General features: G+C 43.8%; 1 protein-coding gene across 1 annotated transcript in view; it reads left to right on the plus strand.

Annotated features, from left to right (window-relative positions):
- Positions 1 to 14,660, plus strand: part of FMN2 (formin 2) — a 450,026-nt gene that overhangs the window by 223,317 nt on the left and 212,049 nt on the right. The window contains exon 9 of the mRNA XM_077289102.1: positions 6,317 to 6,408. Coding sequence (XP_077145217.1) covers positions 6,317 to 6,408 — 92 coding nt within the window. The remainder of the gene's footprint in view (positions 1 to 6,316; positions 6,409 to 14,660) is intronic.

Below are 14,660 nucleotides of genomic sequence, written 5' to 3' on the forward strand. Positions count from 1 at the left end.
GCGAGGGTCTTACCTCCCTCCCTGCCTGCTCCAGACCCGGATCCAAGATGGCCGCGGATCCGGGTCCTGCAGGGAGGGAGGTGGCTTCACAGAAAGTTATAGTCCTGAGAATAAAGCGATGCAAAAATAATTTTTTCCATAAAATAGTTTTTATCGTATAAAAGCGCCAAAACATAAAAAAAATGATATAAATGAGATATCGCTGTAATCGTACTGACCCGACGAATAAAACTGCTTTATCAATTTTACCAAACGCGGAACGGTATAAACGCCTCCCCAAAAAGAAATTCATGAATAGCTGGTTTTTGATCACTCTGCCTCACAAAAATCGGAATAAAAAGCGATCAAAAAATGTCACGTGTCCGAAAATGTTACCAATAAAAACGTCAACGCATCCCGCAAAAAACAAGATCTCACATGACTCTGTGGACTCAAATATGGAAAAATTACAGCTCTCAAAATGTGGTAAAGCAAAAAATATTTTTTGCAATGAAAAGCGTCTTTCAGTGTGTGACGGCTGCCAATCATAAAAATCCGCTAAAAAACCCGCTATAAAAGTAAATCAAACCCCCCTTCATCACCCCCTTAGTTAGGGAAAAATAAAAAAATTAAAAAATGTATTTATTTCCATTTTCCCATTAGGGTTAGGGTTAGGGCTAGAGTTAGGAATAGAGTTAGGGCTAGGGTTATTGCTAGGGTTAGGGCTAGGGTTGGGGCTAGGGTTGGGGCTACAGTTAGGGTTGGGGCTAAAGATAGGGTTAGGGTTTGGATTACATTTACGGTTGGGAATAGGGTTGGGTGTGTCTGGGTTAGAGGAGTGGTTAGGGTTACTGTTGGGATTAGGGTAAGGGGTGTTTTTGGATTAGGGTTTCGGTTATAATTGGGGGGTTTCCACTGTTCGAGCACATCAGGGGCTTTCCAAACGGGATATGGCATCCGATCTGAATTCCAGCCAATTCTGCTTTGAAAAAGGAAAACAGTGCTCCTTCCCTTCCGAGCTCTCCCGTGTGCCCAAACAGGGGTTTACCCCAACATATGGGGTATCAGCGTACTCAGGACAAATTGGACATCATCTTTTGGGGTCCAATTTCTCCTGCTACCCTTGGGAAAATAAAAAATTGGGGGCGAAAAGATCATTTTTGTGAAAAAATATGATTTTTTATTTTTACCGCTCTGCATTATAAACTTCTGTGAAGCACTTGTTGGGTCAAAGTGCTCACCACACATCTAGATAAGTTCCTTAGGGGGTCTACTTTCCAAAATGGTGTCACTTGTGGGGGGTTTCAATGTTTAGGCACATCAGGGGCTCTCCAAATGCAACATGGCGTCCCATCTCAATTCCAGTCAATTTTGCATTGAAAAGTCAAATGGCGCTCCTTTCCTTCCGAGCTCTGCCATGCGCCCAAAATACAAAACTGGGGGCCAAAAAATAAGTTTTGTGGGAAAAAAAAGATTTTTTATTTTCACGGCCCTGCGTTGTAAACTGTAGTGAAACACTTGGGGGTTCAAAGTTCTCACAACACATCTAGATAAGTTCCTTGGGGGGTCTAGTTTCCGATATGGGGTCACTTGTGGGGGGTTTGTACTGTTTGCGTACATCAGGGGCTCTGCAAATGCAACGTGACGCCTGCAGACCAATCCATTTAAGTCTGCATTCCAAATGGCGCTCCTTCCCTTCCGAGCTCTGTCATGCGCCCAAACAGTGGTTCCCCCCCACATATGGGGTATCAGCATACTCAGGACAAATTGGACAACAACTTTTTGGGTCCAATTTATCCTGATACCCTTGTGAAAATACAAAACTGAGGGCTAAAAAAATCATTTTTGTGAAAAAAAAAAGAATTTTTATTTTCACGGCTCTGCGTTATAAACTGTAGTGAAACACTTGGGGGTTCAAAGTTCTCACAACACATCTAGATAAGTTCCTTGGGGGGTCTAGTTTCCAATATGGGGTCACTTGTGGGGGATTTGTACTGTTTGGGTACATCAGGGGCTCTGCAAATGCAACGTGACGCCTGCAGACCAATCCATTTAAGTCTGCATTCCAAATGGCGCTCCTTCCCTTCCGAGCTCTGTCATGCGCCCAAACAGTGGTTCCCCCCCACATATCGGGTATCAGCATACTCAGGACAAATTGGACAACAAATTTTGGGGTCCAATTTATCCTGTTACCCTTGTGAAAATACAAAACTGGGGGCTAAAAAATCATTTTTGTGAAAAAAAAAAAAAGAATTTATTTTCACGGCTCTGCGTTATAAACTGTAGTGAAACACTTGGGGGTTCAAAGTTCTCACAACACATCTAGATAAGTTCCTTGGGGGGTCTAGTTTCCAATATGGGGTCACTTGTGGGGGGTTTGTACTGTTTGGGTACATCAGGGGCTCTGCAAATGCAACGTGACGCCTGCAGACCAATCCATTTAAGTCTGCATTCCAAATGGCGCTCCTTCCCTTCCGAGCTCTGTCATGCGCCCAAACAGTGGTTCCCCCCCACATATGGGGTATCAGCATACTCAGGACAAATTGGACAACAACTTTTGAGGTCCAATTCATCCTGATACCCTTGTGAAAATACAAAACAGGGGGCTAAAAAATCATTTTTGTGAAAAAAAAAAGAATTTTTATTTTCACGGCTCTGCGTTATAAACTGTAGTGAAACACTTGGGGGTTCAAAGCTCTCAAAACACATCTAGATAAGTTCCTTAGGGGGTCTACTTTCCAAAATGGTGTCACTTGTGGGGGTTTTTAATGTTTAGGCACATCAGGGGCTCTGCAAACGCAACATGGCATCCCATCTTAATTCCAGTCAATTTTGCATTGAAAAGTAAAATAGCGCTCCTTCCCTTCCGAGCTCTGCTATGCGCCCAAACAGTGGTTTACCCCCACATATGGGGTATCGTCGTACTCAGGACAAATTGCACAACAACTTTTGTGCTCTAATTTCTTTTCTTACCCTTGGGGAAATAAAAAAATGGGGGCGAAAAGATCATTTTTGTGAAAAAATATGATTTTTTATTTTTACGGCTCTGCATTATAAACTTCTGTGAAGCACTTGTTGGGTCAAAGTGCTCACCACACATCTAGATAAGTTCCTTAGGGGGTCTACTTTCCAAAATGGTGTCACTTGTGGGGGGTTTCAATGTTTAGGCACATCAGGGGCTCTCCAAATGCAACATGGCGTCCCATCTCAATTCCAGTCAATTTTGCATTGAAAAGTCAAATGGCGCTCCTTCCCTTCCGAGCTCTGCCCTGCGCCCAAACAATGGTTTACACCCACATATGGGGTATCAGCGTACTCAGGACAAATTGCACAACAATTTTTGGGGTCCAATTTCTTCTCTTACCCTTGGGAAAATAAAAAATTGGGGGCGAAAAGATCATTTTTGTGAAAAAATATGATTTTTTATTTTTACCGCTCTGCATTATAAACTTCTGTGAAGCACTTGTTGGGTCAAAGTGCTCACCACACATCTAGATAAGTTCCTTAGGGGGTCTACTTTCCAAAATGGTGTCACTTGTGGGGGGTTTCAATGTTTAGGCACATCAGGGGCTCTCCAAATGCAACATGGCGTCCCATCTCAATTCCAGTCAATTTTGCATTGAAAAGTCAAATGGCGCTCCTTTCCTTCCGAGCTCTGCCATGCGCCCAAACAGTGGATTACCCCCACATATGGGGTATCAGCGTACTCAGGACAAATTGTACAACAAATTTTGGGGTCTATTTTCTCCTGTTACCCTTGGTAAAATAAAACAAATTGGATCTGAAATAAATTTTGTGTGAAAAAAAGTTAAATGTTCATTTTTATTTAAACATTCCAAAAATTCCTGTGAAACACCTGAAGGGTTAATAAACTTCTTGAAAGTGGTTTTGAGTACCTTGAGGGGTGCAGTTTTTAGAATGGTGTCACACTTGGGTATTTTCTATCATATAGACCCCTCAAAATGACTTCAAATGAGATGTGGTCCCTAAAAAAAAATGGTGTTGTAAAAATGAGAAATTGCTGGTCAACTTTTAACCCTTATAACTCCGTCACAAAAAAAAATTTTGGTTCCAAAATTGTGCTGATGTAAAGTAGACATGTGGGAAATGTTACTTATTAAGTATTTTGCGTGACATATGTCTGTGATTTAAGGGCATAAAAATTAAAAGTTGGAAAATTGCGAAATTTTCAAAATTTTTGCCAAATATTCGTTTTTTTCACAAATAAACGCAACTTATATCGAAGAAATTTTACCACTATCATGAAGTACAATATGTCACGAGAAAACAATGTCAGAATCGCCAAGATCCGTTGAAGCGTTCCAGAGTTATAACCTCATAAAGGGACAGTGGTCAGAATTGTAAAAATTGGCCCGGTCATTAACGTGCAAACCACCCTTGGGGGTGAAGGGGTTAAGCTACTTAGCGCTGTATTAAATTAATATATATATATATATATATATATATATATGTGTGTCTCACTGACATATATATATATATACATATATATATATATATATATATATATATATATATATATATATATAGACTTTATATATGTTTTCATGAATATTTCAGCCCATGGATTGTATGTCCGTTTTGCAAGCCGGTGAGAAAATCTCGCTGTATGGATGCCATACGGATTACATATGGAGTTTTACATGCGCAAAATACGCTGCCACACCCTGCCTACGGATGACATAAGGATCACTATTTTGGGAATATTTCTGCGTATTACGGCCGTAAAAAAACAGACCGTATTTTCATACGCCTAGTGTGACGCCGGCATAAACCTCTAATTTGTGATGCTATCTGCTAGTATATATAAGCTTATCATGTGTAAAGCCCCCGTCTCACTAAGCGAGATCGCTAGCGAGATCGCTGCTGAGTCACAAGTTTTGTGACGCAATAGCGACCTCAGTAGCGATCTCGCTATGTGTGACACGTAGCAGCGACCAGGCCCCTGCTGTGAGATCGCTGGTCGTGTCGGAATGGCCTGGACCCTTTTTTGATCGTTGAGGTCCCGCTGGGTAGCACACATCGCTGTGTTTGACACCTTACCAACGACCTCGTTGACGACTCAGACACTGAATCATCATAATAGCTCCCATGTGACATCGTTGTACAGGTCGCTACAGGTCGCTGGTGAGATGTCAAACAGTGAGATCGCAGCAGCGATTGTTGGGAAGATCTCACTGTTTCACATCTCACCAGCGACCACATAGCGACGCAGCAACGATCCCTGACAGGTCGTATCGTTGTCGGGATCGCTTTAGCGTCGCTAAGTGAGACGGGACCTTAATAGTGTCTGCTGAGTCAGAGTACCTAATCATATTACTTATGATATTGCACTACCTAGACAGTGTATCAAATCTCATGTTTGACACAGTAAAATAGAATCAGTGTATCCTTTCATGTGTGATACTGTGTAGCAGTCATGACCAAAAGTGTTGGCACCCTTGAAATGGTTCCAGAAAATTTTCTCTGAGAAAATTATTGCAATTTCACGTTTTGTTATACACATGTTTATTTCCTTTGTGTGTATTGGATCAGCACAAACACTCAGAGAGAAAAGGGCAAATTGCACATAATGTCACAGAAAACCTCCAAAATGGGCCTGGCAAAATTGTGGGTAAACAACTTTGTTTCAAGCATGTCATGCTTATTCAAACTCACCTGTGACAAGCAACGGATGTGGGCAATATGAAAATCACACATGAAACCAGTTAAAGGCGAAAAGTTGACTCAATCTGTGCATTGTGTGTATGTGTGTGCCACACTAAACATGGAGAACAGAAAGAGGATAGAGAACTGTCTGAGGACTTGAGAGGACAATTTCAAAGGTGCAAACACTTTCAGCCATGTCTGTAAATATTTTGAAAAACAGATAATAAATAAAAGGGAAAATACATAGCAGCAGTTAAAGGGAACCCAATTATTCATGGTCCACAAAAAATCACACAGACTTGTCCGATTTAGATCCAAATCTCGGATCAAACTTGTCAAAACAAGTCTACAGTTCCATCATAAAAACTGATGCTCTCCATTTTTCACAAACTATTTTTAAAACAGTAAATTAGCTTTGTTTAGAGAGGTGTTTTTTATTTTCATTTCAAGATTAATAAAAAATTAAAAATAAGTTGTTGATTTTGGTGACAGGTACCCTTTGTACTGTACAAAATTTATGGTGTGTGGCCCTCCAAAAATAAACCTTCACACTATTTCCTGTAACGTGAATAGGATGGTCTATGTATAAGGGCAGAAAACAAACTATTTTATTTTGTAGTTTTGAATTAAAGAAACATACTTCACATTTGTGTTTCCTCTTAATTTACAGAGAGCTGTGTCAGAAGAACAGGAAAAAATTGAAAAATATGTGAAGACTTCAAAAAATAAGGATAGTTCAAAACCCCTAGACAAACCTGAGCAGTAAGTAATTGTTACTCCAGCTGGGTAAAGGGTTTAAGGGTTTTTCCACAATAAACAATAATGACAGCTGCCACTCATCATGTTACCTAGAATGTAGAAACAATGGCACCTGACAAAGTACAGAGTCCATGGTGAGTTTTTTTTTTTTTTTTTAACACCATTTCTTCTGAATTGCTGTTGGGCTAGAAGTGGAAGGCAGACTCACCCACAGTAATGCAATTTTTAAACTGGATACACAATCAGGCATTTGAGGTATAATTGGGTATTCCAGCAGTATGTCCAAACATAATCAGAAAATAGTGACATATTTTATAAAATCATTATTGGTTGTAAGAAAGCTTTTCAACTTTTACAGCAATTTAACAAAGGATGGAAACATTGTATTTTTTTTTCCTCACCACAACAGCATCTTCAGAGAGGGAGAGAGAGAGAGAGCGGTACATTCCTGGGAACAGGAAATCTAGAGATAAAAAGCACATCCTACCTAAGCCTCAGTGGTAAGGCTGTGTGCACACGTTCAGGATTTTTCACATTTTTTTGCAGTTTTTCGCTATAAAAACGCAATAAAACCGTGAAAAAAATGCATATGAATCGCCCCCAGGCGCGAGGCAGTGGGGTACTCGGTACCAGGTCCCTCTGTCACGGTTCTGGGGATGTCACGGTGGCCTGACCCGGTCCGCGGCCCTGCTAAGGGGCGCCCAATTAAAGGATGTAGTTTGTCAAGTGTTCGTGACGCCACCTGTGGTGTTCGGTCAGGGTGACCGACGCTGCTTAGGGGTCCGCTGGGGTGATGTTATGGCAGCTAGATGGAATACCTTCCCACAGGTGAAGTATGTCCCCAGGGCTTCCCAGTAAGGTAGATGATGGTGGTGTAGGGTTGCAGTCTCTTTACCTTTTACTGTAGACTTCAGCGTCCACAATCCAGAGCACTGTTAACAGGGCTGGCTGAATCCGGCTGGCCCGAAGGCACATCCAGAGTTCCCTTTGCAGGTGGAAATCAGTAGCCTTCCTACTAGCGGCTGTGTGTTGTAGTACTTCCCTGCTGAGCACCACGGGATAGTCCTCACAACTGTCGTGTATGTTTCTGATATTCTCTCTCTCCGTCCCCCAGATGGTATGGATAGGATGACCCGTATGATGGGGTAGGCCTGGAGCTATTTTATAGGGACCCTAGAGACGCCCCTCTCCCACAATTTGCCTCCATTGTCTTCATTAGGTTAAAGGTTGGGCAGCCAACTAGGAACTAACTGTCCTGCCGTTGTTTGAGGTAATGCGTAGAGCCTATTACTCCCTCGCTGTTCCGGCCACTGGCTACGCACCTCAGAAGGATGTTGCCGATCTTAAGGCAGGACTCCTCCTGGTATTATCTCCTTGTGCTGTGATCTCGTTTCTCACTTCTCCACAATATACTTTGCTTCTTGTCCTTTCTTAGTATGCTGCCGCAATGAGGTGCAGGCGCAGCTCTGTAACGTTCTATCTATTGCTAAGTCTCTGTCAGGATCCCACCCCTGACAGGGACCTCTGTCTGCAGCTCAGATGTTCCTCCTTCTCCCTCTGTCTGCCTGACAGGTCTTCTCTGGGTCGAACCCAGGTAGCTTCTCCCTAGCTTCCTATCCAACCCCCAGTTTTACCCGAGTGTGAGGAGTGGCCTAATAGATAGAACCCTTTGCTCCCCCTGGTGGCCGGAGTGTGAAGTGTAATATGTGACTGTGATACCTGGTCAGGTGAACTCCTTTAGTACCATCAGACGTACCATCACTCCCCCTAGTGGGAGAGCGACAATACTGCAACGACCAGGACTCCGGGGCGCTGCACTCCCCCCCCCCCCCGTTAAATCCAGTACTCCCGGACTGGGAAATGAAGAACAACAATACATGTTAGCAAAAGACATACAAAATTTTTGGAATGCTGTAAACAAGTAAATATAACAGTGTTTCCCTTTGTCAAGAGTTACTGCTCCAACTTGGAGACCGAGTATTAGTCAGAGAGAAATGCCCTAAGGGAAAACTAAGTGAGAGATGGGAAGTAAAGCCGTACAAGGTTATCGAGGGAGTGTATGCTAACGGCCCTGTCTACAAGGTGCAGATTGAGAATGTGGCATCCACCCCTAGAGTATTTCACAGAAATATGCTGCGGCCTTGCCGGTCTGAGGTCTGTTCTACGCCATTGTCGCCTGAAGGCGCCACTCCACTTCCTGAATCTGTCATGCCTGATGGTGAAATCGATGATGAGTGGTGGACCATCCCTGACACAGTAGGGGGTCCTCAGCCGCACAGAGACGGTAATCCCATGGATGTACCAGTACCGCCATGCGAGGACGAGACCAGACAAGAGCTCAAAATGTCTCCTGCAACAAGTGTTCCTCTGGAAGATATTCAAGCCTTGCCTGACAGCCAAGAGCTTCGGAGATCCCAGAGGTCTAATGCAGGGGTTCTTCCACCCGATATGTAGAACAGTGTGCTCTGTCTGTTGTTACATCTTTGTTGCCTCCTCTATAGGTGCTGTTCCGCATTGCATGTTCCTTCATTACGCTTCAACCTTGATTCTGTGATGGTCGAGGACAACCATCATTAAGAAGGGAGGCATGTAAGAGGGTGGTGCTGTTATGGACAGTAAGACGCTGCCACTTTAAGAGACAGCACCCCCTTGTCTGGTGTGATGGAATGTTCTGCTTTCCCCCTGCTATAGACTGAGAAGATGAACTGCCCTAGAATTAGGGGAGGAGTTGAGCCTGAACTGTGTGTGTGTGAGCTGAAGCTGCTGGAGAGAACTGTGTGCTGTTTGCTAAAAGAAAGGTTCCAGGCTGGGACAGAGTGTACTTGTGAAATTTGCAAGACTTTTCTGGGTACAGCAAAGGTGGCTGTTCTGTGCTAGTTTGTGAAGCCACAAAGATACTGAGAAAGGGACTTACAGTTTCCAGGAGCATCCCTAGGATCCAGAAGCAAGGAGAAGACCACGTTTCACAGAGCTGACAGAAAGCCGTGCGCACCACCGTATAGACTGCTGGGTGCCCCCTGGGACTGGACCTGAGTCCCCAACATCACCGTGAGTCTGTTCCTGCTTGGTGCACCTGTTAGGGCCTAGTGTAGGCTTCAGTAGTCAGTACACGGGAGCCGTGTGGCCTGCTTAGTAAGGTCCAGGGAGGTTATACGTAGAGTAGCATCGTTATTTGTGTATTGTTTAAAGTTGCTTGTGAGACATTTTCTGAGTCTGTAATAGTTGGATCACCGTGCTATTTTACGGACAAGATAACGTTTATAACTCTTGTAAAGTGTCTCTTGCCATTGCATACCCCTGTTTGCATCTTTCTCACCCACTTCATTCCTTGCCTCCCAATAAATCTACCCTTTGTTGTTTGCACCTCATCTTGTGTACAGTAGTCTTCCTGCACCGTGGTGGTCCCCCGGCCATCGCTTCACCCACACTGTCCCTCTTATGGTACATACTCTTCACACTGACCTCTCCTTTCTATACCGGCCCCCTCTGTCCTCTTACACTGTGTCCCCCCTATAGGGCCCAGTATTTATACTCCATATTTATACTCCATCCTCCCACCCTGTGTGCATGGCTACCCCATCTTCCCACCCTGTGTGCATGGCTCCCCTATCTTCCCACCCTGTGTGCATGGCTCCCCCATCCTCCCACCCTGCGTGCATGGCTCCCCCATCCTCCCACCCTGCGTGCATGGCTCCCCCATCCTCCCACCCTGCATGCATGGCTCCCCCATCCTCCCCTGCATGCATGGCTCCCCTATCATCCTCCCCTGCGTGCATGGCTCCCCCATCCTCCCACCCTGCGTGCATGGCTCCCCTATCCTCTAATCCTGCGTGCATGGCTCCCCTATCCTCCCACCCTGCGTGCATGGCTCCCCTATCCTCTCACCTTGCATGCATGGCTCCCCATCCTCCCTCCCTGCATGCATGGCTCCCCTATCCTCCTCCCCTGTGTGCATGGCTCCCCCAACCTCCTCCCCTGCGTGCACGGCTCCCCCATCCCCCCCCCTGCCATACTCACCTCTCACCGCGCGGCGCAGAACTTCCAGGCATCTCTGCAGCATCTTCCTTCCTGTATGAGCGGTCACGTGGTACCGCTCAATAAGGTGATGAATATGCGTATATTCATCACCTTAACGAGCGGTAACTCATGACCGCTGAAGACAGGACGGGGACGCGCTGCCGGTGCTGAGACGGAGTTGCAGCCACCGCTGGAGGAGGGTGAGTATGACGTCTTCAGGGAGGGAGGGAGGTAGGAGGGGGGGCGGGCACTTGACCCCTGACATTTATTTTAAAAAAAAAAAGAAAAAACCTAGCTCAAGAACGCCCCCCCCGGATCCTGGTGACTTAGGCATGTGCCCTCAAGTGCCTAGTGGCAAATACGGCCCTGCCAGTACGTTATGCCCAGCTCGTGCTTCTGGAGGCATGCACACTTAAGTTAGGCAGTCTCTCTTTGGTTCAGAAATTCCAAATGTGGATGCAATATGTGGTTTAGGTACCCTCTGGGGCTCAGAAGGGAGGTGCATTGGGATATGAGAGTGCAGAATTTGCTAAATTTCTTTTGGTGGGTGTGGAGCCATTTCGCTTTTCCAGAGGCTTTGTACTACTAGTAACATGGAAACCCCTTATACTGTATTTCCATTAACAGATGACATACCTGAGTGGGGACTTTTTTGTGGATTGAATTGAATCTTTTTTTGAGAACATTATACATAACATTTGGGATTACATTTATCCGGCACTCTACGCTGACCACTTACTCTGGGGTTTCCATCTAAATCTCTGAGTGATGTGATTCAGACGAAACCCCCGAGGGTTTCATTCACTATAATGAGGCAGCAGAGTTACTTTAGGCTCCGTCTGGCCTCTGTTCAGCGGTGTCCTTCTTTTCAGAAGTGCACAAAACTGTGGCCAACGGCACTTCTATGAAATCCTAAAAAGACAGACACCGCCGGATCACAGGTCAGACTGCATCCATAGTGTCTCCATCTGTCTCATTATAGGAAATCTTCCTTCAGGGGTTTCGTCTGAAACATGTATTTCAGAGATTTACACAGAAACCCCGATGCTAGTGCTCAGCACAGAGCAGGTGTAAATGTGTACCAAGCCTGAAGTTGAAAAAATCAACAACAGTTGAAGAATTGGTTTTATTTATTTTTTACGCCGTTCTTCGTGCGGTATAAGTGATTAGGCAACTTTATTCTCCAGGTCGGTGAGATTACATAGATACTAGATTTATATTGGGTTTTTATGTTTGGCTGCTCTCACACACACTAAAAAATGCTTTTTATTGTAAAAAATAGTTTTCGCATCACAATATTTTGAGAGCTATAGTTTTTCCTTCTTTTGGCCCACAGAGTCATGTGAGGTCTTGTTTTTTGCGGGACGAGTCTTTTCCGATTTTTGTGAGGCAGAATTAACAAAAAAAGCGATTCACAATTTTTTTTTTAGGGGGGGGGGGGTTTATGCTGTTCCGTGTGTGGTAAAATTGATAAGGCAGTTTTATTTTTTGGGTTAGTATGATTTCAAAGATACCCCATTTATATATTTTTTTATGTTTTCGCACTTTAACACAATAAAAACTATTTTATAGACAAAATAATTATTTTTGCATCGCTTTATTCTTAGAGCTATAACTTTTTCATTTTTTCCTGATGGAGCTGTATGCGGCAGGTTTTTTGAGGGACAAGATGACGTTTTCAGCGGTACCATGTTTATTTATATCTGTCTTTTTGATAGGCTTTACAGTGATAAAGCATTGTTTTTTAGCTTGCTTTTAATTTTTTTATGGTGTTCACTAAATTGGTTAACTAGTAAAACAGTTTTATAGGTTTGTTCGTTGCGGACGCGGCAATACCAAACATGTGTACTTTTATTGTTCATATTTTTGCATTCAAATATTTATTTATAGATACAATATGTTTAGATTTTTTTCTTATTTTTTTATATTTTTTAAAATATTTTTACAATTATTATGCAGGCTGATCGCTTCTACAGCATGGGGATGCAGCAGCATCCCCATGCTGTAGAAACTGTCAGCTGTGCACTGACAGAGAAAGTTGCTTATCATGCACTGCACATGATCAGCAAGTTTCCTAGCTCTAATGACCCGGATGTCGTTGTGACGACATCGGGTCACCATGGCAATGACCGGGACTCCGAGTCATGCTGCAGGGTCTCCTATCCAAAGGCAGAGGTGTTGTCAGCCCTCTGCCGGGTCCCGGAATGCTGCAATCACTTTCAATCACAGCATTTAGGGGGTTAAAATGCCGGGAGTGATGTGTGACCGCTCTTTGCACTTAGTGCCGGGTGTCAGCTGTCAAAATCAGCTGACACCAGGTGGCGATCACCCACTTATAGCACGTGTCCACAGGCGATCGCGATGTCATAATAATACGCCCCTGGTCAGATAGGCCCAGGGACTGGGAAGTATTAATATGACAAATGTCAGAAAGGGGTTAAACATTGATGGCAAGATGTCCTGGCCTAGATGCAGCAAAACAGGCTATGTTTTGTCATGATGCAACCACCACTGTGTTTCACAGATGCCGTAATGCAGTGGGTATGACTCTTTTGTTCCCTTAGGTTCTACTCATTCTTTATAACTGAATAGAAACCATTATGATTGGTATCACAACTGCACAAATAAGACAGGACACTTGCTGACACTCAACACTCATAACACTCTGCCTACACCGCAGTTGATTACACTGTAATTTTTTGAATGGACTGAAATTTTAAAGATTTAGTTCAAAAGGAATGAAATCCTGATTTATAACAGGATGTTGATACCTATTGGATTAGTGTGAATCCAGGCTGCTTATCTCTGCACAAATTTATGCAATCATATCTGTTCCCAATTTTAGATATGTATTTTGTGTGGATTTTCAGGCTTAGAAGGTAGACGTATATTAATACTCTACAGTATGTAATCTAATATATAAAGCTGAATGTGTGTATGTGTGTGTGTATGTCCAGGATTGGCATCTGCACCGTCACAGCTACACCCACAAAATTTTGTACAGTCACACATCTGGACCCCGAGAGCATCATAGGCTATGTTGTGAGGCTAAATTTTAACCCCGTGCTTTCCAATTCACCAAACAATTTTGCCCCTATCTACATAATGGGGAAAAAGTGAAAGGAAAAGTGTTGGAGGCAAATTGACAGCTGCCAGATGTGAACAAGGGGGACTTAAAGAGTGACAGCGATGGCGCCAAAGAGTATATACCGTACAGTTGCTAAGGTGGGGCCCCGATATGGGATACTCACCACACACGGGGATATGAACACACACACAAAATGCGCCACACACTATCACGTGCTTGAACACATATCACCCTCAGCACACATTTCACCACACATGCATCAACCTCGCCACATAAAAGTCGATACACAAAAGTCACCGCTCAAAACTCGCCACGCGCAAAACTTGCCACGTGCAAAACTAGGCTCAGGCAAAACTCGCCACACGTGCAAAACTCACCTCATGGAAAACTCGCCACACGCAAAACTTGCACACGTGGAAAAATTGCCACATGCACAAAAGTTGCAACACATGCAAAAGTTGCCTCACACAAAACTTGCACATACTCAAAATGCACCACACATAAAACTCGCCACGCGCAAAATTCGCCATGCGTAAAACTTGCTGCACACAACTTGCTACACTAACCTGTCACATGCAACTCGACACACAAAAAGTTGCTACACGCATGTCGCCACACAAAACTCATCTCACAAAAGTCGCTACATGCATGTCGCCACACGCAACTCAACACACACAACTTGACACATGAAACTCGCCCTAAAACACACACAAGTCTGGTATTATCCTTCAAAAATAAAAATCTGATTAATAAGCAGACAAACTACACGAGTAACAACTGTACCATATAGGAAATACGACAGCTGTCAGTCACATGACCTGTCTATTATGTGTATGTGTGAGCTAATATATACTGCCAGGGTGTGGGCTTACTGTTGGCTGGGGATTTATCAGGCTGCCAATTTAGCTTACAAATACTGAGGTAAAAATACTGAGCAACGAGGTCTAATACAGGAGGAGATAACACACAGATATATACTATATACAGGGGAGATGACACACACATATATACTATATACAGGGGAGATGACACACCGGTATATACTATATACAGGAAGAGATGACACACAGGTATATACTATATACAGGAGGAGATGACACACACATATATACTATACTGTATACAGGGGAGATGACACACAGGTATATAC

The sequence above is a fragment of the Ranitomeya variabilis genome, chromosome 2 (assembly GCF_051348905.1).
Source record: "Ranitomeya variabilis isolate aRanVar5 chromosome 2, aRanVar5.hap1, whole genome shotgun sequence".
Classification (NCBI taxonomy): Eukaryota; Metazoa; Chordata; class Amphibia; order Anura; family Dendrobatidae; genus Ranitomeya; species Ranitomeya variabilis.